The sequence below is a fragment of the Stylophora pistillata genome, chromosome 1 (genome assembly GCF_964205215.1).
Source record: "Stylophora pistillata chromosome 1, jaStyPist1.2, whole genome shotgun sequence".
In the NCBI taxonomy this organism is placed as follows: Eukaryota; Metazoa; Cnidaria; class Anthozoa; order Scleractinia; family Pocilloporidae; genus Stylophora; species Stylophora pistillata.
In genome coordinates this window covers 17431049-17458872 of record NC_142519.1, presented here as the reverse complement: position 1 = coordinate 17458872, position 27824 = coordinate 17431049, and the positions used below count along the sequence as shown (strand labels likewise).

The 27824-nt window shown below is 39.4% G+C and overlaps 6 protein-coding genes across 9 annotated transcripts; 3 read left to right on the top strand and 3 right to left on the bottom strand.

Moving 5' to 3' along the window:
• Positions 1–4424: 4424 nt before the first annotated feature.
• LOC111321284 (uncharacterized) lies at positions 4425–6632 on the top strand. Its single transcript, XM_022924126.2, has one exon. It carries the CDS (start codon positions 4699–4701, stop codon positions 5410–5412), a length of 714 nt encoding a protein of 237 aa, XP_022779861.2. The 5' UTR covers positions 4425–4698; the 3' UTR covers positions 5413–6632.
• Positions 6633–6771: 139 nt separating this feature from the next.
• Positions 6772–8143, top strand: LOC111321285 (BTB/POZ domain-containing protein KCTD6-like). Its single transcript, XM_022924127.2, has one exon. The coding sequence runs from the start codon at positions 7163–7165 to the stop codon at positions 7799–7801; it is 639 nt and encodes a 212-aa protein (XP_022779862.2). The 5' UTR covers positions 6772–7162; the 3' UTR covers positions 7802–8143.
• Positions 8121–14156, bottom strand: LOC111321282 (dopamine receptor D5). Of its 4 annotated transcripts, XR_015994066.1 has the most exons (3): positions 13641–13825; positions 10459–12095; positions 8121–9939 (listed from the first exon to the last, which is right to left on the bottom strand). XR_015994066.1 is itself a non-coding variant. In XM_088741368.1 (2 exons), the coding sequence occupies exon 2, from the start codon at positions 12093–12095 to the stop codon at positions 11001–11003; it is 1095 nt and encodes a 364-aa protein (XP_088597494.1). In that variant the 5' UTR covers positions 14015–14156; the 3' UTR covers positions 8121–11000. The 4 variants fall into 4 exon arrangements, 3 of the variants coding, with proteins under 3 accessions (XP_088597494.1, XP_022779856.2, XP_088597485.1); XM_088741368.1 differs by lacking the exon at positions 13641–13825 and adding an exon at positions 14015–14156 and having other exon boundaries at positions 8121–12095; XM_022924121.2 differs by having other exon boundaries at positions 8121–12095; positions 13503–13825.
• On the top strand, positions 9194–10378 carry LOC111321283 (BTB/POZ domain-containing protein KCTD6). Its single transcript, XM_022924124.2, has 2 exons — positions 9194–9312; positions 9563–10378. Exons 1-2 carry the CDS (start codon positions 9194–9196, stop codon positions 10227–10229), a joined length of 786 nt encoding a protein of 261 aa, XP_022779859.2. The 3' UTR covers positions 10230–10378.
• A 1083-nt stretch (positions 14157–15239) lies between the features above and the next one.
• Positions 15240–17712, bottom strand: LOC111321341 (adenosine receptor A2a-like). Its single transcript, XM_022924188.2, has one exon. The coding sequence runs from the start codon at positions 17442–17444 to the stop codon at positions 16488–16490; it is 957 nt and encodes a 318-aa protein (XP_022779923.2). The 5' UTR covers positions 17445–17712; the 3' UTR covers positions 15240–16487.
• A 1470-nt stretch (positions 17713–19182) lies between these two features.
• On the bottom strand, positions 19183–21591 carry LOC111321331 (histamine H2 receptor-like). The gene has a single exon (XM_022924179.2). It carries the CDS (start codon positions 20965–20967, stop codon positions 19993–19995), a length of 975 nt encoding a protein of 324 aa, XP_022779914.2. The 5' UTR covers positions 20968–21591; the 3' UTR covers positions 19183–19992.
• Positions 21592–27824: the final 6233 nt, after the last annotated feature.

The window sequence follows — 27824 nt, the reverse complement described above, 5'->3', positions numbered from 1 at the left end:
GTCAGCCATATAATTACAGGCTAAAAGCATCACTCCATTGATTGAGTGTCAAGGTGACCGTGTCGCGTCAGGAAACTGCGCGCGGCGTTCGTCTAAGACAGAGGAGATCAAATAGGAGAGGCATCGCGGCAGTATTATGCACGAGGCATGATGCTGCCACTGTCACCTGTTGCAAAGAAATCTCGAGAAACCAAATCGATCCTAAATGGTGCACCTGAGGAAAGCGACGAAATTAAAGACGGTAAATTTGCATTTACCATTGAACAAGAGGATAATGGCGAATGGGGCATTGAAGATGATGATATTGGACCTGATGCCAATTTTCCGAGCGAAAACAATTTGCAACGGAAAAATGATAGAAATGCAATGTTAAAACGTTTATCAGACTGTTTCATCCTCAGACAGAAGCGTGCGAACCTGGGAGCTCAAAGGCATAGAGTTCTAGGCTTTTTTCCAAAGCTGTGTACCATACATGAAAATGCATCTGAAATGGCCCAGGATATGGAGGAAAACTACCAATTAGCAGTAAAACACGAAGAACATGAGTCGACTGGAACAAACGACCAGAAAATTGCAGCTTTACATCAAGACATTAAGGAACTTTGGAAGCGTCTTGAAAATGTAGAGAAAGAGTTTGCGTGGGCAAGAGGAGCCCTGAACTTAGCGAAGCATACAAAGCTAAAATAGATGTTTTAACTTTAGACAATAAGCTAAACGTCCTAAAGCCTGAACCAAGGGAAGATGAGTCTCCTGCTGAAATACGTACTGGACAAGGGTTATAAAGGGGAACTCGCTCAGGTTAAATTGAAGACTCTAGGGTAACTGCGGGTCTTACTATTCACAAAAACACAGGCGATGAGCCTTTGTTAAGTTTTCTCAGCCTGAAACGGTTTCCTTCTTAGTTTCTATTTCTTTCAGCTTATAGAAAGTTGAAGGTCTGGCCTCGCCCATGTTATAGTTATCTCTTTGTCAAGACTTTCATAGCGTTAGGTTATCGCTTTTCTTTAGGATGCATACAACGGCCTGCAATTACCTTTTGAAGATTAATTATCAACTTGAATTTGTTGTTTGCGAACCGAGTGTTGGCGCCTGAAATTAAAAAGGGCCTCTTTCGGAAAACAAACTTTCCCACATAACGAAAATCATTGTCCTTCTGACAATTTCTGTTTCCTAAACCTCTAAGAACTAAGCTAAACAACAGCAGGACATTCAAAAGTCCAGCCTACAAAGGCCAGTACAATCAAATCATCAAAACTGGGAGGCGAGGAAACAGGTATGATATTCATGTGCACTTTTGGAATGAAAAACAAAAACTAACAACAACAACAAAAATCGACAACTTGACCAAAGGCGGCCCATACGCTAACAGGGCTCCTCCGCTTCCTTCATCCTCTTCCTTACCCTCTCTCCCCTTCCCCCATCTGTTGAGGATGTTTAAAAAAATAACATAAAAATATTTTTATCACGAGAAGAGAAATTTCGTATCTCTAGGCGGCCATGTAATATTCTGTTTATTATATAAACACCATTGAAAAACCAAACCAATCGCTTGTGCTGCGAAAGGTACGATTTATTATGTAACCTTTGTAACGGTGTCATTTCACGTGTGAAGATAACATGTTATTTTCCTTTGTGAAGGTATAACGTTTTCGCGTGAAAGCTCATCTGATATTTTATCGCTGTTTAAATAATATTTACGTCGCAGGCAAAGTCTAGTCACCGGGTTTTTAGAGTACACCCGCCCCCCCCCCCCCCCCCACCCGATTAATCCAGTAGTGCGTCTATTAAACTGCAGCCCATAATAAATATGAGTAGAAAACACAGGGGTGCGTTACAAATACGGCACCGAATGTACTTGGGTACTTTTATGAACGATCCTTACGCCACTCATGAGGAGCAAACTGATTCAACTCAAGCCGAATTTACACTTAGAAATCTCTCTTTATTGTGGGTCAAAAGAAATTCATAGCGCCTCAACTTAAAACCCTTTGCTGGGTAGATAGTGTCTCTTAACTAAGTGATTTCCCACCTATTAAATCCAATTCCTATGGTGGACGCGCTTTTTCAGTATCTGCACCGAAACTATGGAACTCGATGCCCGAATATATTAAACGAGCGGAAACAGTAGAAACATTTAAAAAACATTACTGTTAATCATTTACTTATTCTTATAATAATCTGTTGTTAGGCGCATTGAGATTAGAAATGCGCCCTATAAGCATCTACTTTATTATTATTATTATTATTATTATTATTATTTCTTTAGCATTAAAGTGTGCCGTAAAAGTAATTGAAAATGTGTATCCCTCAGTCATTAGCGCTACTGAGCATGTATGTTGTGATTTTGTGTTAAAGCCTTGGTGGTGCCTAATTAAGTATTCAGGAACAGGGGGATTTGGGCCTAATTAGCACATAGTAGCGAAAGGGTTAATTTGGCTGAGTATCTATTGACACTTTGGCTCTGATGAAGAGTAACGTTTGAAACGTCAGCTTTGAAACTCTTTACAGTGACCAATTTACTTTATCAACTCATTTGACCTTGTTACTCCCACCGAGGCAGCAACACAATTTCTTTAGAAACTTACCCCCTTTTTACATTGACACTGTTTGAAATATAAGTTGTGGTATTAATTTCAGGACCCCACTGGCTCTACAGATACAGGTACCGTCTGAGTCTTCAAACAGGAAAACTCCTAAAACTGGCTCACGATTAATGAAGTCATTTGTTTTTGTTTAACCGTAGGGATGGCAGAACCACGCGAGGTTGGTTTTGCTGCCGGATGATCTCAATCGACAACGCATCAATGTCTGGAAAAATTGTTGACGATCGAATTGCAAGAGACGATTTGTACTGTAACCAGAACTCTTCAAAACCTCTTGGCATTATTTGGCGAGCCGGAGTGGTCTCTGGCGATGATTCATTGAATTTTTTCCCGCTTTCCCGCTTAAGATTCTCAGAGACAGATCTGACGCACTGACGTCTTTTGTTTCGAGCCTGAATAGGCGGCAGTCTAATTCTTTCTAATTTCTTCTTCGTATCATGGGAGCCATCAAAATTACGACGAATCTGTGCTAAAGATAATCCCTTCTGCCTGCAATTCTCATCGTTTCTTGTCTGTCTTTCCCCGTTGATTTTTGTTTCTTCTTTCGAGTTTGAACGCCAGTTTTTATAATGTTGAGCTTTAGCCATATTCATACCAAGGGGCGGATAAACAGCAAGACAAGTGAGTGCTGATTACAATGTCTACCACAAACTCCGTTTTGAAATGTCTTCAAATTCCACGTCGGCCAAGAGATGTGCACACTTAACTACTCTAAGATCTCTTAGTAATCAGAATTGATAGGATCAAGTGTCGATGTTTGATTTTCACTTAATTAAACGTTACATTCCCAGGTCTTCTCAGACAGTGCCGCAACAAAACAAGTCTTTCAGTCACTCAATCACGCATAGCTTATGTTACACCACCGGCCTGCTTTGCAAATAGCTAACATTCCTGGTACTTGCCGGGTATGGTTTAGACAAATCTGACCTTTTCTACCGAAAGACGTGTCACGATAAAGTGTAAAGTCGGCTGGAATACCCCACAAAAAAGCCGGCAAGTTTATGTTGCAGGCAAGTACAAAGCGAGTGGCGAACCTCCTTTCGCCCGATGAATGAAAAAAACTTCTCAGCCATTCAGTAGGCTAGGGAAAAGACAGCTATGAAAAGTTTTCTCTTAATCTTTGTAGAAAATTACTGATTGAAAAAGGGCTGATAAACCGGAAAGCTGGCCCCTAATTCTTCGAATTCAATAGTTAAATATTAATGGTGTAGATCTGGTCCTCGCGTGCCTTAGATTTTTAAAAACAAGACTTTGATCTCGTGCAGAGAGGGTTGTAATCTCTCTTATCATATCGCTGGTAGCCTGTGTACAGCCGCCCCATCCCCTAAAAAAAAATCCCAATGTTTTTGAGGGGACGGGGCGGCTGTACACAGGCTAATCGCTGGCAGTGCCCGTGGGCAACATGAGGCGATATGAAGCGAATCCTGTGTTCTGATTGGCTACCCGAGCGTGCAGGATCAGCCTTCTTGCCGCGGATTTGCAGGCGGTAGTTTATATTTTCAAGCGCGAAATTCAGCGTGGGAAATATTCGGGCGCCACATTGGACGGGTGGAAGATATGGAACGAGTAACAAGGCGAGGGAGGGGGAAAGGGGAGAAAACAAGAAAAACCCTTCCTCCCCTCTTCCAAGCTTGGTCAATCATCCCAAATTTTCCATCAGTTGTATTCGATTTTCCCTCTATACCTCCCCTCTAGATTTCCTTTCCGACCACTCCACGTTGTTGACAACGGCACATTGTATTCTCGGACAAAGCCTTTTAATCTGGCCTCTGTCAAGCGTGACCTTTTAGTGAATGGTCATTTTAGATTGATTGCAAATATCGCCTTGGGCCTAAGTAGTGCATTGTAATTAGTCGGTAACTTAGGAGAAGTGCACTGCGGGTTAGTAAACAAGAACAACGAGGAAATAAGGAAAAACGCGATGTGGTCATCTTTCAGATGAAGTAGTCGCCAAATCTAGTCACTTTCCATTGTAAAAAGTGCTAAAACAACGCTTTCTAAAACACGTGCTGATTTATCAAATTAACCAATTTAATTATAATCTGAATAATGATGGCAAACGACCAAGTGGTAATATCGAAAGCGGGTTGAAAACATGCCTCACAGACAATGCTTTCAACGTTCAACACTTCCAAAGCTTTTCGATGATCATCCTTCCTCTGGAAAAGGCAGGGAATGGATGCCTACGTCGTCGCAAGTCAACGCAAGAGAAAAACTTCGTTTCCAAACGTATTCGGATAAAATTTCAGGCGGTATTGAATTTTGGCACAAACACAAACTTAAGCCGAGCGAGACGCGAACACACGACACTATAAAGGATACGAAGAAACCGAGGAAATTTTCACATCAGCCGAAATGCACTGCTTGCGGTGGTTTCCTCTCCCATCGAATGAGCCTGAGCAGTATACACACGAAATTTACTGAACGTCATTCGAAGTGCGCGTTCGGACGTGAATATTGTGATGTAATTGGCCCGTGTGCAGAATGCTGTTTGACGGAGCAGCGTAATGCAATTGTCAAAAGACAGTCTGTAGAGTTTCCGGGATTGGAAGTTACACCAAGAAGACTTGTTGCACCAGATCTGGTCCAAGTTATGATGCAGCACAGTCAGATTGAGCACATAGATAATGCGTCTGATCTTTATCAAAGTCCCCAGGGTAGAAGCGTCCTCGAACTGCCGCTCATTCCTGTTGACACGTTGAGATATATGAGGAGGGAGGCTGGGAGTAGCAAGCATAAGCGTACTTTCGTAACAGACCAGGAACCAACATATAAGAAGTACATAGAGGTTCGCCTACCAAAAATCTGACACAATGTGTGTGTGTGCCCAGAATTAGTTAAAAGACATGTAGGAACCTGCTATGGTGACGAAAACAAAAGCTCACCGTAAGTTTACTTGAACTCAGTTGCTTTAGCTCTCACCGAGTTGAATGTGCATGATACACTGCTTCTCTCGTGGCTTTGAAACTTGCACGGGATTGGACTGATTATATATTTGAATGACTCCGTCAGTGAAAGTGTGTGAATAAATCATTTTCCGGAGTAATTCAGTGTTAGGTTTTGTAAAAAAATATTTCTTTTAATCACAAAGGAAGGAAGGAAGTCAACCGTTAGCCGTAAAATTTCCAAAATTTTAACCGTTAAACGTAAAAGCCATCAGACCACTGAGACCCTCTACTAATGATGGCGAGAGGTTGTGATTTTTTTCATAAGAATAAGTCACGTTTATTGGGAAGAAGAATCGCCCTCGCCTTCCAGTTAAAGTATCACACCGGATAGACCATCATGGTATCTCGACAGTTCTCAGATAAAAGCCGATACGACCCTCCTTGTACGAGTGTGATCGTAATGGGGGAGATAAAACTCTTCCTTTAACACTAACTTATCGTGGAAAATTTAAGAATCTTAAAAAAAGCGCATATGACATAGAAGTCTTTTGAAATATTGGGGCTCTTCACACCTTGAACCTGTGAGATTTTGATAAGCCAGATGATCTCCATCTCAAATGGCTATTAAACTGAAATTGTTTCTATTTTGTTTATGTTCCGGGAAGATTGAAGAATGTGGGCGTAAAATTAGAATGTTATTATTTCAATATATTTCAATATGTAACATACTCAAGATATTGAGCGATTAGAAATTGTCTAAAAATTGGTATTAAGTTACGTCAGTAATTTCGAACTTAACTCATTAGTAAAGGCTGATAGTTTCGAAAGAAACTGTTTGGGGCTGCGTCGGTGGGAGTAACGAAATAATTTGGATATATCAACAAAGTTGAAATGGTAAATTGGCCACCGTAACGATTACTAAAGCTGACGTTTCGAGCGTTAGCCCTTCGTCAGAGCGAAGGGCTAACGCTCGAAACGCTCGAAACGCTCCGACGAAGGGCTAACGCGCGAAACGTCAGCTTTTGTAATCGTTACGGTGGCCAATTTACCATTTCAACTTTATTAACTCATTAGTCATTGATAGATGTGGATATAGTGATCAAAATTTTGGGTTATAAATTGTACCATTTTGTTCAGTTTACGAGAGCCTAATCTTTTCTCGAGTACAAGACGATCTTATAAGACCAGTTTACTTCAACGATTCGTTTAGCTATAGTATTAGTACTTCATCAACTTCACTCGTTTCACTTGTGGGCAATAGTACTCATTTAAAACGATAACCATTTGTTGATAAAGGCCTTGTACCCACAGTATCACTTCAACGGAGATCAGGACATGCTGGATAGAACGTTTATCTAGTTTTAACCCGAACGAAAAATGAAGAAAAAATTTTGGGAAATGTTTAAAAGTTGCATCGTGCGCTTGATGGGTCCATTTGAGTACTAAGCATATATTACGCGCGTGATCCGCATGACAAGGCACGAAGCTTAAAAAACTTTACGTGACAGCTAAGACCGATTTGGACTGATCTACTACAGTTCACGTGACTTTTGGAAATATTTATTATGGTAGGCTTCATTTGTGAACAGTATCAGTTCGTCTATCCTTTCACTAGAAACAACTTGTGCAGTTTACACAGGCCTTCAGTCTCCCGTCTCGAAATAACCCAGCATGGCTGAACCTCCAAAAGTGGTGGGTCTTAATGTTGGTGGCCATATTTACACCACAACGCTTTACACTGTCACTCAGTATTCCGACTCAAAACTAGGGAAGCTTATTAGTTCAGAGAACCAAGTACCCAGGGATCAGAAAGGGAACTACTTCATAGACAGGGATGGTGTGCTGTTTAAACACGTCCTCAACTTCTTGCGCACGAAAAAATTAATCCTTCCAGACGACTTTCAGAATTTCGAACAGCTTGAGATCGAAGCCACTTACTATGGGATTAAACCGTTTGAAGAAGAGGTTCAAAATGCGAAGAAAAACAGAAAGCCCATTAGCTCCGGCCCAGAGATTCTACGGCTGTTCTACAGCTCGAAGACGCAGCTAGTGTTGGCTGGTGGTTCGGCGGTTATTCAAAGGCTCGTTCCTAATGTGCGGATGTTGGGTGGGAATATTCTAAGCGGCTCTGCCTACAACTTCAGCACAAACAATGGAATCGTGGAAGGAGGGCAAGCTAAAGTCCCGATTAAATTGGAGCAGTTAGATGCTTTTCTACAACATGTTCTCAATGAGGGTTTTGAGGTCAAGATGTCAAATTTCTTTTTAGATGGTCACGCAAGTCAAGCCTGGGTATTTGTTCGTAAGTAATGCCTCCGAGGAAGACTCTTGCATGAAACTTTTTTAACGAAAGAACTTATATTGAATGGTAGACTTTGAAATCACTTAACTTTTCTGAGGAAGGTACATCTCGTCTTTTGACACGTCTAACTATAAACATGAATTGTCAAATCAATATACTGAGTAGCTATGTAAGTAGCATTAGCGCTATGTTGGGAGCGGTTAACATTGTACCTAAACAGATATTGCAGGTGAATAGGAAAGGTAATACAATACCTTATATTGAAATATAACACGTGGAAACATAACTGAACCTTTACATTAAAAGGAATTGAAAGTAAACAATGACAAATATAAAATTTTAGAATATAATTAACTACTGCGCCGATAGCATATCGCATTCTGAATTTCCTCTCGCCTGGTCTGCGTCTCCCTTGAGTTTGATACATTTCCTCAAGGAATTCATTACTGACCCATTACTACGAAAGCTCGCAGTATGTTTTGCATTGCAACATTGTTTTGACGGAGAACGCAATCTTCATCGTTACGTCCTTCTTACTTCTGTCGCATTGGCGCACAATATTTCCAGCTGTCTCCTTCAACCAACCCCCAATGTTGGGGTAGGTGCGCGTAGAATTCTGCGAGGTGTTTTGCTTTCTTCTTGCCTTAATTTTTTTTTACTGGAAATTTTGATAATATGTTTTTGTCCTTAAAAAAATTTGGGAGAACAGGCTGAGGTAGGAAATTATTTGCGCAGTATTCAGTCTTCAGGATGTTTTTTTCTGTCAGTCATCTTCTGTATTTTTTTATGTTAACGGACAATTGCCTTGCTTGCTTATCAGAGTCAACATTTGTCGAGGTACATTAATAAGGGTACTGTTCATTGGTATAATTGATGTCTTCCTTGATCTCAGAGTGTCGAGAAGTGTTCTGAAAGTCTGATTTGCTTTTCCTTTACGCCTCCTTTCTGGACTCGTTTCCATTATACCGCTCGAGTGACGAGTGGCTTTCCGAAAGAAATAGCATTTCACACCGAATACACGTGTGGGACTCCATAATGCCTACGAGAGGTTTCCGAGAAATGATGAGCTCCTTTCGAATTCTGAAAGTGCTTTATTACAGTAATGTATTTTTGAGACGGATCGTTTTATTCTAATTTGACACGTCGAGGTACATTTCTAAACCCGATTTCACGTTGATTTGGGCAGTCCAATATTTAATTTTTTTTTCTTCGTTTTCCTCGTTTCCTTTTCTTTTTCTATTTGGTTTCCTTTCTTTATTTTCTACCTCGGAAATGTCAAATTTACGACTCCAACATGAGAAGACAAGAAGTGAAGACTAAATAAAGTGTGTTATTAATGCCATGCATAGTGGCTGAAACGTTCCTAATTCAGAAACCTGGCGTGACGAGACGCGAATAACATGACACACTCGATGATACTTTATATGACGGTTTCTCGCAATCGGAAGTGTCGCCATATTAAAACGTGGCTACTGTCTCGGCAACTTTTTCCACTGGTGTTCGCTTCTGAGAATTTAAAGTAAGTTCAAGTTATTTCTTGGTCGATTATGTGAGCTCTTTTTATTTTCTGGCAAAAGCGAAACGTCATTAAGTCAGATTATCCAATCTGACCACCAAAAAGGTTATTGCAGCTTACATATTCAGTAATCGTCTCTGAAAATTGTTCACCGCAATGTTTGATTACTATACGGAGTTCTCAGATATCTTTAGAACGATAACTTAAAATTGCTAGTGTGGTTACCTCAAATAAGGTTAGTTGACTCGCGTAGGGGTTTCTCTTTCGCAGGGGGTTTCTCTTTCACAGCACGCTTGAGAAGAATGGACAAAGTTCAAGAATTTCCATCCATAATTGACATTAACGTTGGAGGCCACGTTTATACCACATCACTAGCAAGCCTCACAAGATTTCCAGACTCCATGTTAGGGGTCATGTTTAGTGGACGGCGGCCAGTGGCGAAAGATTCCCGAGGAAATTTCTTCATCGATCGTGACGGACCGATGTTTCGATATGTGTTAAATTTCTTGCGGTCTTCCAAGTTGAATTTACCTGACAATTTTCAAGAATTTGATCAACTCGCCGAGGAAGCCGATTTTTATCAAATTCCTCGTCTCATTGAAGCCGTAAAAAACACCAAGTCGAGTAGTCCTGTGGGAAGGAGTCAAGTGATTCGAATAACTTTGGATAGAGATAGGCACGGATTAGAAACGCTGCTGACGGTTTTCGCCGAGAAGCACATCTTACAGGAGATATTTAAAGGATACGACTGTATTTGTAGTCCTCTCGTATTCTCGTTCGATAAAGAACAAGCGGACTCCTCCACTACAGCGATTCTGCAAGAAATCACTAATTATGGTTTTGAAGTGATGACAAGCCTGTCGCATCCTGAAGACAAATCCATTAATGAATGGTTTTTTCTTCGCAAGTGTAAGCTATAAGGCAATTGTACCAAATTCATAATTGAGTACCAAGTGACTGTCCTTTGACGCTTTTTCGCCTCGATTATTGAAATCAGACCAGTAAATTGAAGCCTCGCTTTCCCTCCTATCATTATTCAATATCAATAAATATTTTATTTTCTGACAAATCTCGAGCTAAGTCAAGCTGCTGTAAGATTTTTATATTATTTTTGTTCGGCATGTCGGAAATTAAGTATTTTTTACTCACCTTCCAATCTTGCTAGAGATTTGTGAAAACCTCTTGGTAACACATTCCAGGGTTAATTCGCCGGCAGAATAGGTGTTAGTCTTCGAACGTGTTGAAGCAAGCGAGAGTTAGCAACGAAGCTAGCAAGAGGCGGACGCGAGGTGAGCGCGACACGGGCGCGAGACGAGCGCGAAACAGGAAACACGCGCGTAACTCAATCCTCACCTCGCCTCGTGCTTGCTTCCGCTTGCCAATGACGTATAAAGGTGACACCTGTCTATTGGCGAAGTCCGCTTATATATTATCCAAATATTTTGTAGAATTCCTTTGAGCAAAAATGATTGGTCTATCTACGCGCTTGTTCTGCTTTTGTTTTGTGAGTATGTGGCTGGCTGATTATTTATGAGGAAACAAAGTATGCTTTGTTTTTCGAACGACTGGGAATAATATAAAGGATTATCCCCACGAGTTCGTGAATTTATTCGAAACTCACTGGAATTCTTCTGCTACAACATCATGTACACGTGTAGGGAATGCCTTTTGTGAGTTTTTTACTCCCTTTCTCAAACCCATTTATCCCTGTGAGGAGAAAACGTCGATGGAATCGACTGTTTTTTTGCGGGCCTTTTTTCTGTCTTACACGCTGCCTCCGTACAAGCTGCCTCCCTCATTTTACTAACAGCCGTAGATACAGAACCTCTCCCTTGGCGCGCTGACCGTCTTTTAAACTGCCGCCGAAAGTCCTCTTTTACAAATGCGTAAAGTAAAGGGTTTGCCAAGGAAGAAAGTGCCACGGTGTAGAGGGACGCCTTTTGAAGAGCGAGTGGTGATAAATTTTCCCTGTTCAAACTGACAACTGTTGTCATATAAATGATCGGCAACCACGACAACACAAATATTATTACAATAGCGAGAAAAATCTTGGCGACTTTAGCTTCTGCTTTCATTCTTTTGTACGAGGGAGAACCATTTGCTTTAGGGTGTTTGCGAATTTTCTGTTGGTGTTTCCTCAGACGCTGGCCAATTTTGAAGTAAGCGAGAAATATTGCTGCATACGGGATGACGACAAAAAATCCCATTAAGCAAAAAAGATACACTTTGTGAATGATGATGTTATTATTTGTCTTCCAAGCCAAGGGTAAGAGGGAAACGAGTAATGAAGTTGCCCAAATAACGATGATCATCTTTGTGAAGTATTTCCTCACTGTTTCCTTGTACTGGAACGGTTTAGCAACAGCAACGTAGCGATCCCATGTGACCAGACAAATATTTCCAACACCAGCTAACAGAACGAAAGCAATCAAGTAGTCCTCTGTGAAGGCTACAGGCGAATGTGGCCCACTGAGGTGAACAGGAAAGAAGAGTCCACCAGTGAAAATGTCTGAGACGGCCAGAGACACGAGAAACCCGTTTGTGTAAGTGCGGAGTCGAACGTTTTTTATAACAGATACGCAAACGATGATGTTGGCAACCACAATGAGGATCGACATACAGGCTAGAATGATAAAGTGCAAAGTCACTTCAACCATTTTGGTATTTCGAAAATGGCGAAGAAATAGTTCCTTCTTATCGAACTGTTTAACTTGATTGTAATGGTTTTTCCAGCTTTTGTGGTATTGAATACTGTTTGCCTCATCGCAAGTAAAGCCTAATAACATCTATTGAAATATTAAACAAATGTTAATTTTGTTATTTGCATAGGCGAGAGAGTGATAGGAATATCAACACACATGCACCAATTAAATGCTTAGCTCAGAGCCGAAAGGCTTACGCTTCGCGTTTGATTTTCCGGAACAATTTATTTTCATTTCCTGCCGAAGGGCAAATGTCTGTCACATTCGAAATCAATATTCCATTTAACTGTCCCGTGATATTTTTAGCCACATTTGCGATTGCAAACGAACGAGAAGCTTCTTCGTTTTCGCAATACGGATAACTTATTAGCGCTATCCTTTGTTCAGAAGCGTGACGACACATTTTTTGCAAATACGGTGAAAGGTTGTCAAGAACAAATGGATGAATAATACGTGAATCAATTTTTCGTAACGCGATGAATGATTCAATTTGACTAGATTAAACGCTATTCGTTGTTTTCTCATTGGCCACTGATGGCTGCAACCAGTCGGGTGCAATCTTTAAAAAATTTTGGACTTGCTAATTCCAGGAAATATATATGTATGTATATAAATAGGAAGTCTACATTTCGATTTTTGGGTGTTACAGTGCTCCATACATATATCTTATTCACCAAGCGCGAGGGCCGTACTGGGAGAATATCGACCCGAGGTCTTGACAGTACGGACCGAGCACAGCGAGGTCCGTACAAAAAAGACCGATGGCCGATATTCTTCCAGTACGGTCCCGAGCAAGCTTGGTTAATAAGAGATTTATTATACGACTGAAGTTCAAAGGGACACAAGTGCGGTATCATTCGGGACCATTCGGGACAGTGCCCGGTCCAATACTGAGAAAATATTGACCGGCAATAGAGCATTTTGATTGGTTGATTTTAGTTATTGGCCCTTTGACTGCCCGAGTCATGTAATAAATAAAAGTAGAGCACGATTTATGTTGAGTTAGGAAAATACAAAGACTACTCGTAGTCTATAAATAGTATATTATATAAATAGGACGTCTCGGTTTTGATTTTTCGGTGTTACAGTGCTCGATATATAAAAGAAGAGCTCGATTTATGTTGAGTTAGGAAAATACAAAGAATACGCGTAGTCCTAAATATTAAAATGCATGGCTATTTTCTGATTAGGCTTTTTTTCTGGTAAAGTAGCGAACTGACAGTTTCATGTAAAACTGTTTTCCTTTAGCCAGCAAATTGTCTGAAATTATTTTTTTTTATGCCATCACCATTTTATCTCACAAGGACTGGTTTAAATATTTTTACATGACCTAAAAGCGTACATCATTATGTAAACTGATAACATTTATGTGAAGAGGCAATACTTGAATTTCCTCACGGAAGAAATTTGTTGAACTTTTGTTGAACAGTAAATTTGAGATGTCGTGAAACTTTAGAAAATAAAAGATAAACTATTGTTATGAAATGTTACCGTGTGAATCTCTTGTCAGTATTAAAGCCATGGGTCCGATAAGAAGCTTTCCTTGGTCGATATATAGCAAGTTTAAGTTCCACACATTAAGACCATTTTTATCTGCATTAACGACTACTTGAAAGATAAGGCCTTTACCATCTCCAGATATGAATCAGCGGCAGTGGCGTTCAGATATGTTTAGTCCATTTTCTCAACGTATTAATGATTTCAAAATGAGAATCATCTTAAAAAGAAGTTTGCGGTGATTAGATCAAAAGGCGCGAGTCTTTCGCTCAATTTGAAAGGTCGTCCAAGTTAATTTTAAGAGGATATGTAGGCCGCATTGGAATAACCTTAAGCTGATTGCTTTTGAATCAAAGATGCACCTGCCGTGTCGAAATTAAATATTTTGTAGATCGCCGCCGAGCAGTGGGTATTGTAAAGAAAATTCAGCTTAAAACCGGAGTTAAATGTCACATTTTTAATAAAAATGAAACCAAAGTTCATAATCGCCCCCACCCCAAATTCACCTAACAGAATCTCCAAAATCTTCGCAAACTGAATCAAGTTGTTTTCCATAAAGCAGAACAATATGGTTGCTACTGCCGCAATGGAGACGTGTTGTCACCCCCAAACGGATATGTATGTTTGAATGCATTTGTTTGATAGGGAGGTTTTCCAGAACCTTTTTTGCATTTAGATGAGGTGTTGCGAGGAAAAATATCGTACAAGACTAAACAGAACTGGTACGACGCCACCTTTAAGCGAATTATTTTCAAATTACGAATAATTATTGAGCGAGAAGTAATTTCCTTTGTTTGGGCAATCTTTAAAAATACATTACGAAGTTATCTATGATTCAGTTGAAGGGAGAGTCATTTTTCCTTGTCTTTGTCTGGGTTATTTAAAAATTATTGGAAGAAATATCAGATTCAGGTGAATATAACAACTAAACTAAAACGAGGTCCATAGAAACAAATTTTACTTATGGCTAATAGATAATTTTTACAATTTATATGCATCGTTCACACGCCATGATAGACCCAGCGGGAAGGAAAAAAATAAACAAAACAAAAAAAAACAAAAAAACAGTCGAATGCGGTCAATTCCTTAAGTTCAAAACATGTTTATATCTTCAAGGATGTTTCTAGATCACAGCGGAGTGTCGAATTTTTTCATGGGAAAGAATGCGAAGAAAGATATGGGAATTAAGGGAAAATCATTTGATGTTAAACTGGTTATAAGATTTTGGTAACCAAAGGACTAAAGTTTGAAATATAAAACGCAAGTTGACTCTTTTTAATTTCTCCGTAGCTATAAAAAAAATTACCTGATTTGAGGTACACCGAATGGTGCTGGTGTTCCTTTTCCAATTTTTGTAACTAGCCGGATAAATTACTCAACCATTCAGCCGTATGACTTTATATAACTTGATCGATCGATCATAATTGTGTTTAAAAGTGAATAATTGATTTCTGTCAGTGTATAACTAAGTGATTCATATAGTTCGTTCCAGGCTCTCATTGTATAGGAAAAAAGTGAGGGTAAGGGGTATAACGATGGAGTGGTTGTCATGGACCCCCGCCATTTTCGCGCGCTCACTTATTGGCTAATTTCAACCAACTATAAGCTTAGCACAGTCTAATGATTCATTCTTGGTTCTGTTTTTTTTTTTGGGGGGGGGGGGATCGAACAATCAATTGACTATCGAAAAATTGTTTGACTCTTTGTTTCGTTGAATGATTGAATCGTTCATTCATTGAGTAAATCATTGGTTTAATCCATTGGTAAATGGATTCTTATGAGTTGATTAATTATCATTTTCATTTTAACAATTAAACTCTCCCGCGGTTACTTTCTTTATATTTAGCCAGAAAGAGTGTTCAATTTGTCCTTAATTTTGTTTGATGAACCGGCAGTGTCAATGATAGGAAAATCAGTTGTTGGTGCCAATTCCGTCGGCTGTGAGGTCGTTAATTTTCCAATTAGTGATGTTCAACCTCTAAGAACCACCGAGGCGAATGCTTTAAGGATAAAAAAGACACTGAGAACTTCACAAACAAACTTTCCGTCAATCCCCTATTGACCACTGCAGGGGCATGAAGTTTTTCAACTCGGATCTTACCTGACTTTCGTCTTTGTACTTATATTAAGGCTAGGTTTACATTAGAGGAGAGTTTTCCGGGTTCGTAAATGTTTCCGGATTCGTCAATTTTGGAGTATTCGGATTCGTAGGCGTTTACACTGAAAGGATATTCGGATTCCTGACCGTTTACACACGACGACAACTCCGGTTTCTTTTTTCTGATTTTCTCTCAAGTAGGGACCTAAGATCTTCGCAAAGTTCCATAAAGGTAGGGTGGGACATTCTAAAATTTTCTGTCCACTTGCTATAGCTAGCTACCGTGACATTTCCCACCATATTGTCCCACCAGGCACTTGTTCGACCTGGCCTAACCCAAAACCGTCTCAGTCCTCGATCCTGCCATCTACGTCGTCGGCGATTAAGTGTGGCTGACGTTAAACTTCCTTGCAATAATAATTTGCGTTTCCTCAGAAATACTGTGGTACACATGATAAAATTTATCGCCTGAACCTGCAACAAGATTAGGCAACCGGAGACCGCCAGCAATGTTAGCACCAGATCCTCCATTTTGGTTTCACCGCAAACTCAAAAGATTGCAGGCGGAAATAGTATCCGGATTCAAGAAAAAAAGCGTTTACACGACAAAAACTTTCCGGATTCAAAAGTTATCGGATTCAAAGTTCCCACTTTAAATTCCGGGTTCAAAATCTCCGGAGACACGACCAAACCGAGGAGTTTTTATTTCGGATTCGTCCACTTTCGTGTAAACGGCAACATCAATCCGGTACTAAAACGTTTCGGATTCATCATGAATCCAGAACAATTTCCTCTAGTGTAAACCTAGTCTGAAAAAATAAAAATAAATTACGAAAGGACTGGTACAATCCGGCAGCACATGAAAAGGAATGGTTTGGGATCTATCTTACAAATTGCGATACTTGGACACCAGTGGTAGGGTTTCTCAGCTGGAGACCCGGCGTGTCATACGCATTATTCCCTTCCTGTGTGATATCTATGGGATTCTGTAGACTAGTCGGATCGATCTGTGCATTCAAATTTCGCCTGAAAACCTTCTTCACAGCAGTTCTGAAGTCCTCTTTCTTGAAAGTGTACAATGCAGGGTTTATCAAGGACGACAGACCCAGTGTAAATTTAGAAATAGTGGGCAAAAGAACAGGAACGATCTCGGGTTTACTAAGCACCATTGCGGATGTGATGTAGATGATCGGCAGCCAACAAAGAACAAAAGTAGCGATCAGTGTGAGGCAAACTTTGGCAATCTTTGCTTCGGATGAGAGCCTCCTTGCTTGTTCCTTCCTACTTATTGATACTGTCATCTCTTGGACCATCTTAAAATGATCGCGGAGAATCGCAAAAATCAGGCAGTACGCGACAAACATCAGCAGATAAGGAACAAAGATGAAAGCTACGATTCCCACAAAGAGGTAAACTTTGTGGATCGTAAGACGGGAATCAGTTTTCCAGCAGAGTGGTATCAACGAAAAAACAACTGCCACAACCCAGGCACTCAGCAGCATCTTCGTAAAGTATTTTTGAATTAAATATGAATACAAGAACGGATGGCGAATTGCAATGAGTCTGTCAAAGGTGATGCAGCAATGGCTGGTAACTCCTGACAACAGGATCACAGAGATGATATAGCCACTGGCGATTGATTCCGGAATCGTTAGAAGCACTGGGAACTGCACAGCGCCGAGTAGAATATCGGATACTGCCAGAGAAACGAGGAATCCATTCGTGTATGTTCGCAGAGATTTGTTAGCGACGACCAGGAGGCATACTGTTACGTTAGCAGTTACTACTAATACGGACAAAATAGTCATCATAACGTTTATGATCGAATTTTCAGCCATCTTTCATTTCCCAAGTCGCGAAACTCTCGCTTTTTGTTATTCTCTAATTCTTTCTGATGTATAATATAACCAAAGAGTTTGTCAAACCAACAACTTTGTATTGATGTAAGCAAAATAATTAATTAAACTCATCGAAGCCAATATTGTGTAAAGAGACAAAACAGGAAAGATCCTTATCAATCGAAGTCTCTCGAGGCCAAAACTGGTCTATCTCTTTCTTTCAGTTGGGTAGTATGTCTTACAACCTGGCACCATCTTTAGCTCTTATCGAGAAGACGTCACACAGATTTAGTGAAAGAGTAAGGTGAGCTCTCGATAAGATATCATTCAAATCCAAATTTGAATTGACTAGTGAAATTACCTTTGTACCAATGAGGACTATGAGCGGACATTTATTTGTTTGGAAAGAACAATGATATTTTTTGTGGTTATTTTCTTAGAAGAGGAATTTTAAAAATGATCTTTTTTTTTTACCTCAAAATTAAACGAGAAAGGCAGTTTGCAATTTTCTTCGCGTTGCCACTGAGTCAACTTCTGTGATTTTCTTGATTCAATTTAGAAAGAATGCTGATCTTTCTATGGCATTATTCTGTCGAAAATTAACATACATTTTATACAGTACGAAAAGAAGAAAATCATTAGGAAATCTTGATTGCAAAGACTGCTACTTTCTAAAAATTGAATGATGCGTAGACTTTTCGCTTCGCTGCTAGAAGCACTAATCTAAATTGCCATCACTACGATCTTGGGCTGAAACAATCAGAGAGTCATGGCTGTTTGTTTATTTGGCTAACTATATTCCACAACAGATTTCAACAGCTTGTCAAACCCGAAAAAAGTTTAATTTGAGAAAAATCCCTTTCACAGGCTAATGTGGGACAAACCATATTCATCACGACTGTTTCATTTCATCTTTAGCCGGCCGTATCATTTTACGGTTTAATAATACAAACTATTTGACGAATCACGTCGTAGCTCACAACTAATTCAAGCACCATAATCGAGGATTATGAATTTTTCCGATGTCTCTTCACGAACAAACTCTTTTCTATGAAGACTTTTGCCATACGTTAAAACTAATAACGCTTCCCCGCAAATAGCAGATCAGAAATTTCCGGAATTATTAAGACTAGACAAACAGGTTTCACTCGAGTAATTCGTTTTCATTCACCGCAAATCTTGCCATGGCCACAGAAGTATTGGGATTTAAGTTTTTATAGGAATCAGCACTTATCTAATATCGGCAAAGGGTCCGAAAAGTATTACTTTTCAGCCTATGGATAAACATACAGCCCTCGAGAGGTGCTTACTCGCTTTCGCGGCAAGCCTCGCAAAGGAGACTAAGCTTTCAGAGGTATCGATGCCCTTTAATTTCAGCTGGAGGCTTTAAAGAGTCTTATTTTTCTGCTCACGGATAAAAACAGGCTCCGCGCGTGTAATTCCTCGCAGTACTTCTTGCTAAAACCAAAGCAGTATTACGAACTTATTAGCCTTAGCTTGATATGTATTGATTCCTTAGTCCCGTGAGAAAATCATGAACGACGTTAGAAGGGTTCAGCCGTTCGCTTTTAATGAGAAAGAATTGCTCTGTGTTCGGTTTGAAACAAATTGGATGATATTAAGGAAAAACGACATCAAATACTGCTGCTTGGTCAAGTAGAAATATCGCAAAACGAGTGTACAGCTGTGAATATATACCTTGACTTTCATTATTCACAATGGTCAACCGCATATCGGGTAATGTGCTCTTTTTTATTTGTAAGTGTTGCCCACCCTACTTTTTATCATTGGAAAAATGATCAACTTATCGAGATAAAATTTAAAAAAAAAATTATTAGTAATCGAGAGTTTCTTTAACTAATCACATTGATGTACCCGCTTTTAATGGCACAGCGGGTAAAAGAAATATTGCAAGACTCGAATAGATCAGTAATATTAGGTTAGGTTTACTCGTTCTGTAAACTGAGAACCAAGCCCCTTTTTAATTAGTATTAATCAATATTGGGGGAAAAAACTCCAATATCTTCTGAAAATAATTTGAAGAGGTGGCGTACTTCTTCAAAGGCAAAGCAAACATTTTCATCCTTTCTGATATTTCCAGGAATCCTAACGTTATCATAATGCCTTAGCCATGTGATCTTTGAGCTGTTGGAGTCAAATGCACCGGAGCAAGGTGGGGAGGGGGGGGGGAGGGTGAACAGTAGCCCCACAGACTTTGTCGGGGAAACGTCTGTAGTGCACCGCTAGATTAATTTTGGAAAACACTTCGTCGCCTCTAATAAGTTTAATAATATTTCAACAAGGAGATGTGGTTTGTTTTGTGCAAGAAGCTCTCTGCGAGTTGCATCCGGGCAGCCAACTTCGATTTAACGAAATGTAAGAAATTTAGATGAAAAAATTATTTTGCTTTTGTCAGTTAACTTTTAAAAAGGAGTAAACAATTAGTATTTTGTGATAAAAATACCGAGCTTCAAAAAAAAAGCTCGAAATTGTGTTATAAAACTGACATTCTAGGAATTACAAGAGTCTAGTGATGCCGTACATAAACTCATTTACAATCCAATGAAAGCTGGGACAAATCTTCCACTGGATAATTTTTTGCCTGATCTAAATTTTTCTGTTGGACATATATTTTAGGTCGTATTCCTCCTTCTGAAGAGATACCTCGCCCGTGCAAAACCGTGTTTGTGGAAGAACGCGTTCGAAAGAAGTTGCAAATGGCCCTCTTGAAATCAGGTTTGAGGAAAGTATACACGAGTGGATTCAGCAATGAACATATTGCCACTGTAAACAAAGACGCAACGGTGAGGGCTTCTGGGATGACGTCATCTCTGTTAACAATTTTTGCAGTTGTTATGCAGATGATTGGCAGCCAGCAGAGAAGGAAAGCTAAAACAAATATGGCAAACACTTTTGCCACCTTAGCGTCTGAAGACATTCTTTTTCCCTCATGATTGTGCACTCTGAAAGATCTCAGATGCTCGTTCTTTGTCATACCCCTTCGAACTTGCATAAACATTCGCACGTATGCGACAGTCATTAAAGCATATGGCGCAATAATACCAAAACTCTGTAAACAAATCATGTAAACCTTATGTATTGTGAGGCTGACATTAGTGTTCCAAAACAGAGGCAGTAAAGAGTAAATCAATGAAAGTAACCACGAAAGTATAGGAGCCCTTTTTCGTATCTTTGGTGCCCGATACGGGTATTCCAGTGGCTTGATTACTGCAACATATCGATCGTACGTTACAGCGCATAGGTTTGCAACACCCGAGAGTAATATTATGCTCACCAAATAACCTGTTACAATCGAAAATGGCTTGATGAGGTAGATAGGCAGCAAAACTCCTCCTGTTAATATGTCTGATACAGCGAGTGACACCATAAGCCAATTCGTAGTGGTTCGTAGAGCTTTCTTCAAGATGACCAAGAGGCATACGCAGGAGTTTGATATGACGATGAACAGGGAAAAGATGCTCAGAATAACCATCGAAAAGATATCTTGATCCGTCACAGCCATGTTCAAGCCAATCGCTCGAGTTTTTTGTCAATGTGTGGTTCCCTTTTACATGAAATCGGCTTCGCGTGAGTTATTCACCTCTGTAATGAAATTGTTATGTTTGCTTAACCAAAGGAGTTCTACCGCTTTATTACCTTTGTTCGTTTAGAGATCATAGATTGTCGTCATTGATTAAATCTTGTAGTTCGCCTTCAAAAATCTTGTTTGGTTGGCTAATCCCTTGACGCGAATGGAATAAATTTCTGTTATGTTGTGAATAATCATTTCGTCGCAATCTGGGAGAGTTTAACCGAAGACGATTGAGAACGAAAGCTTATGGGGCAAATCGTTAGAAAAAATGCCATTATGACAGAACCATCCAGAAAAACCAGTGGGGGTAAAATTTCACTTTTGGAATCGAACGAATAACGAAAATAATCTTTGATAGCTTTTAAACTCCAGCTGCGTATACTCGTAAACGGATTGGATAGATATTAAGCTGCCTTGGAGACATTATGATAATTGCAACTTTTGTTAAAACCAAAAGTAATGAATAGAACAACTAAGAAAACAGAAAAAGATATTATTTTTTCTTTTCTTTGGAACCAATTTTAAGCGGGGACCGGAAACAGTTTGCCGGCTATGCATCAACCAGGTCGGTTTTCATTATGAATTTATTTACTCAATGAACTTTCCATCTTTGAGTAAACAAACTGACTTCAGTCATCGAAGGGATCAAGAAAAAATTATAAGAATCGATGTGAACCCAAAAAAAATTTTTTGGGCGTCATAAGTAACGCCAAGCTGGTGAGAAAAAAATAAACAACAGAACGAAACAAAACAAAATCGAACATTTAAACCCTTCAGCATAGTTCAAATGTATATAGTTTCCATGACTAGAATTGTCAATAAGCCAACAGATTTTAATAAATCCTAAGGAATCAATGTTTTCTTTATCAGGTGTTATCAGAATTCAAAGGGTCTTTATATGTGCTAATGTTGCAAGTCCAGTCTTACTTAAGTGACTCTAGATATAAGCGACCTTCATTGTGATTTGCTTCCAACCATTCTACGCCAATCCTCTCCTTTCCTTGATCTTAAAAGACCACCATAAATGCTTATTATAAAAAAACACTTTGCCAGGCTTTCCTTTCCGGCACATCTATTTCGTGATTGTGAGGGGCACGAAGATCAATGTTTACTTTGTCCCGAAACGCAAGCATTACTGAAATTTTGCATCTTTGAGTTTGTCTTCCCCTGGAGGTCTTTTTTTCTTCATTATTTGAACTAGATGAAGCAATTTTGTGAATGGTACAACACCGTCAAAAATAACAAAAACATATGGGTGGGACTATACCTCATCAAGATCGTATGGCGGTTTCACGTTGCCTAAAACAGCTTATACTTGTACTCGAAGTTTCTGTCTTAACCGTCAAGTGACCGAAGACTGTACTGATCATGTCAGCGGTGAAATCGACGTAAGTTTTACCACCATTTGTCTTATTTTTTTTGTTTATGAATGCCTTTATATGGGATAAAAGGCACAAATAATTTACCCGCTTCTCCTTTTGGGTCATTTGGTTTTCTCAGTATATGATGTTTGCACCATCTCATTCACAATATTGTGGTGTCGCGAAAATTTCTTGTGAAAGGGTGAGTATGATTTTCGCCAAAATATACGGTTAACTTAGAAATACATTTTTCGTCAGGGAAGAATAATTTTTACTTTAATTACTGATGTAATTTTTTCGTACCTTAAAACTCTGGTAATGCTTAAATCGTTCGCCCCTCCCCCCCCCCCCCCCCCTTCCAGATCATGGTTTGTTCAACACTCTTACAATGAAAATCATAACATGAAAAACGCCAGTTTAGTCAACCTGAATGAAGAGTTGATTACCTCCTTGGTCCATCCGGCTTCCATGGTCAGAATAGTTTTAGGAGTAATTCTTTGGTTAACGTTCTATCAGATTATCGTCTTGGCGTTTACAAGTGCTTAATTCATCAGGTTGTTATCTCATAGTGGTGTTTATTGCAGAGTATCAAGAACTCTCAGACTTTGAGGACACAAAACAAGGAGAATGCTAAACACCCTAACCGGCATCAAGAGGGACACTAACCTTCACAACAATGGTAGCCAAGCTCGTCATAAGGATGTTGAACTTGGGGAATTTGGCACTACGGGAACATCGAGATTGAGGTAAAACAGGCCCACAGCTTCAATTGGTGGACTTGAATTGAGGGAAGGAGGTACAAATGTATTAATGATGTGGATCTGCTAACCAAGAGCCTCTTCATAGAAAAAGAGTATGGGCATTAAGTTTAGAGAAACTATGAAAGGAAATCGAGTTGGACGGTTCAAGATTGACCACGGGATGTTAAGGCTGGCGAGGAGTATAAATTGTGTTGAATGAAGAATGCGAGAGCTAGTCAGACAGCGTACACTCTTCTGTGCAAATCACAAGAGTAGATTATGCTTTTAAGTATCACGAAACAGTTTACATCGGTTAGTGAAAAAGCTTCCACGACCGAGTTCTTTCAGAGTGGCCGAAGTACAACGATCCTTTGTTTGTGTAATAAATTGACTTATTTTAATCTGTGTGAAGTTACTTAGACGAAACATACAAGCCAATTATTTTCACACTATAAGAAGCTGTTTGCCCCTTTCCCCCTAAAAACGACCTACATTTTAGATATGATCTTCTGCTGGCATCTCTCCAGGGTGCAATTGTTATCTGAGGGTCTCAATGGGGTGCTGGCTTTTACGGTTATCGGCTAAAATTTTGGCTCTTTTATGGCTATCGGTTAATTTTTTACAGTTACGGTTAACAAAAAAGTTAAAAATTAATTTCTTTGGTTCCAAAAGCTTAAATATTAATAAACCTGTGTTTTTTTAATCTTTAAAGCAAAATAAAGGTGTTATGGTCATCTCAGGCTTAAATGAGTTATTCTTTTGAAAACATTTAATATTTGATAAATCATACCACTTCTAATATTATTTTACGCAGTTATTAACAAAAACAAAAACAAAAACAAAAAATAAATTTCAGGGTCTAGTGTTTTTTACGATAGCGAAGGACTGTAGAAATTAGTATTCCCCAAGGGGCGTTTCAATACTTAAGGTATGGGTCGCACTTGGGCAAAGTTTTCAACCAGCAAAAAAAACACACAAAATTTGAAACCGCAACCGGAAAGCAAACTTTTGGTTTCAACTATCAGGGTCGCACTAGGTGAAAAAAATGTCAGTGATGACACTTTGATAAACCAGACACACGTTTATCGACGTGCTATGGGGAGAGAGCAGTGAGCTGAAAAGGGAAAACAAACGTTAAAAAAATGCGTCCCGTTAAGGCATTGTTAATAACGATCACGATGATGCTTATTCTTCTTATTCAGTTAAATCAGAGCACTTTTTTGTCTTTCGTATGATCTATGAAAGATGGATTAACGCCTGATTAACTATTTTGACTGCCGCTATGATGAGAGCGAGAAATCGACGTCAGCGAAGATTACTTCGAGCGCCATATGCCTGGTCAGTTCCGCGACCAGTCGAGTCGTTTGCTGTTTACTGACAAGCGATGATAGTTACCGCTGTGATAGCTATTGCTTAGTCCGAGTTTTCCGAAATCTACCTGCCCCACCCAGGCACTACGGCGTCTTTGATGTTTTGGCCGGTTTTCAAAGTTTTTGCGAACTGGAAAAGTTAGGGTCGCATTAGGCAATGTGCCCCATGACTGATTTTTACACCAAAGTAACCACATTCACACCAAACTTTGCCAAGTGCGACCCATGCCTTAGTGGTCAACAGTAAGCGTTTTGCAAACAGTGACATCTCTGCTAGTTGCTTTACTCAGGTATTTCAAGCTCGCGATCTCCTGAAAATAACAAATATTAATCCTCAGTAAGAAAAGCAGTCTTTCGCTATCGAAACAATTAGCTCCCCAAACATGTGGGGAGCTAATTTAGTTTCTGCAATCCGCAAGATAAAAGACCCGCAAAAATTTCTTGCCACGCGGCATCCTAGTAGTCACGTACAAAATTCATAACTTTAAGAGTACTTACTGTTCAGCTCTCTTTCACTATCTGAGTCAAGCAACAGGGGTAGTTCCAGATCTAGCTGCTGCTGGGTCGATAAAAAATAATTTTCTATCTTGCCGTTGATTTTGGCGAGTCGGTAAAGTTTAAGGTCAAATTGCCCAAGACCAAACTTCCTGGCTTGCTCGTTAAGACCAAGAAAGTCAATAACGTTTTTCTTGAACGCTGAAAGTGTCCGATGCTCTTCTTGGACTTTGAGTCTTCCCTTATATCTTTCGCTTGGCCTTTCCTCACCCGTTCGATAAAAACTAACAACAGCTTTCAATACCGAAATCGTTCAACTCACATGCACACTGGGTGAAGAAATTGGAGATCTTAAAACAAAAAGCTTTCAACTTGTCCTACAAAACGCAGGCCAAGTGAGGTCAAGGGAGACTACCGGGGGTCCTTGAAACGAGCTTGGCCTTTAAACGTATGAACTACATGTACGACATGTACGGAGTCAAAGTCAGCAAAATAAGAAATGAAACAGGTCATAAGTAAGTTTAGCACCTTCCTTAAAATTAAGAAATTTATTGAACAATTTTTTTTACGGTTACCTCTTTTGACCCCATTTACGGCTAACGGTTAAAATTTTTCAATTTTTACGGCTATCGACTAAATTTTGGCCATTTTACGCCTATCGGTTAACCCCATTAAGACCCTCTTATCTCGCATCCACGCCGCAGGAAAAACAGATATTCTTGCAAGTTGGTCATCAACCAGGAATAAACTCAAAAGTCTAGTAGTCAAACAACGTTTTAAGAAAGAGGTTACGCCTTGCGTCAAAATATCAAGGTATATCTTTTAGATGATTAAACAATCATTGGATAACTCTTCTGACACTCTAAACTCGAATTTTCTGTTTGCAGAAACGATTGACGGGTTGTTTATTTTCCTTGGAAAATTAACATCTCTTTTGTTTCAAGGATTGTTCCCCTAAAGATGAAAAAGGAAGAGAATCAAATATAAAAGCGGAAAAGGTTGTAAGGTAGTATAACGCTCCATAGTAAACGTTTGCGTCAACAATCAATGAAAGTTGATTATTTTTTTCCGGAAAATGCTTTACCTTCATTTCAAACACAATTCTCGGCTGTTATTACTCTATAGTGCCACTGTCATCAGACAGGCATGTGTAAGAGATTTTATAACGTCTTGAATTGCTGTAAAACTCCATTATTTTTTTGTCTTCCCGCGGTTTGGCCAGTTGGTGTTTTTCATTCAGATTTTACAAAGTCAGAACTTTTTCATGAGCTTAATGAAAATTATATTTTTTGACTGTTAAACTACTACATTGAAACCACCAAATTGTGAGTGCGAGCAAGCCGTATATCTCTTTTATATTCTTTGATTTTGCAGATCATTTCTCTCCTTGTTTCTCCGATGTATACATTGTTTGTCATACAAAGTGTGACCTGAGCATCATGTCTGACCTATAATGACCATTACTTCGCTTCTGACCCACACCCCCCCTCAGTTAGGAAAACGTGGTAATGTTAAGTGTACATGACCGGGCCAAACGTTTCACGGCAAAACCATCAACTATCTCTCAAGACAAGATTAACTTATAATCTGTTCTTGTTTCTAACGGATATCTGCCCTAATTTTACGAAAGATCACCAGACTCAAAGATCACCAGACTAAAAGATCAACAACCAAGGAAGAACCCACACAAGATTTCAGAGGTTTTCGGTTATAGGTTCTACCCTATATTAAAGGTGTCTCAAACGTACGTTCTCGGCCGCTGCCTACCACAACAAGGCGTGTGAACGGTCCTTAAATTAGACACGACGCTCGGGTGACACCTGGTAAAGTACTCATCGAGTCAATATTTTAAAACATCTAACTAAGGTGCCCTAAATAACCGTCACGTAAATTTGCGATCGCGTCGCCTGACGCCGGAAGACCAGCTGCAAGGCACTTGATATGTCGCCAACAGCACATCGATCAATACATCGTGAAAAAACTATAATATATTCTTTCTTCTGTATAACATCCGTTCCTCGAATTCTCTTGGAAGTTATAAATTGTCATTAGACAGTGTTTAGAGAACTCATATTGGAAGTATAAATATTATAATTATAAAACCGGAAATGGTTCGGGGAAAACAGCTTAAATCTATGTTTCTTTTAGTGAAACTGTTCCTTCTGTTGTATAAATGTTGATACTCCATAAATTCAACCATTGAGAGGGAGTCTGTCCCGAGCAAACAAGACATCATGTAAATTGAGGTAAATCCCCCTTAACAGCGAAGAAAGTGTTGCTTTTCAAAATTTTTACTGGGACCGAAATCCATATTACTGATATTGGCACTGAAAACTACGACTTCTAAGTCAGGATGTCTCTTCATGCTGATATTTTTGAAGAGCGTACACCAACAACCAACGTGTGTATTCCGTGATACGTGATGTGATATTTATGATCGCACGCGTTAGAGCAAAACGTTCCAGGGTTACGCTGGTTAACAACTGGGATTCTCGGGAATGCTTTCAGTTAAGATTATCTACTTATTAAACAACATGATAACGAATATTTATACAGGATAGCCCCTCAGGACATAGATATTGTTATTGAAGGTATCCTGTTTAAATACAAAAATTTTTGGAATAAAAACTGAAAATAAGATAAAGAAGACTCAGTCATGCTAACAAACGCTAACCAACGTTAGCTATACTACAAAAAAAAATTTCATCTAGAGTCTTAATACATAACACCCTACTACTAATCTTCCTGGATTTGAGAGGTAAAGAGTAAAAGTTTTGCGAGCGATGTCAAGTTTCTCTTTCGAAAAAATCAGTGGCCCCTTT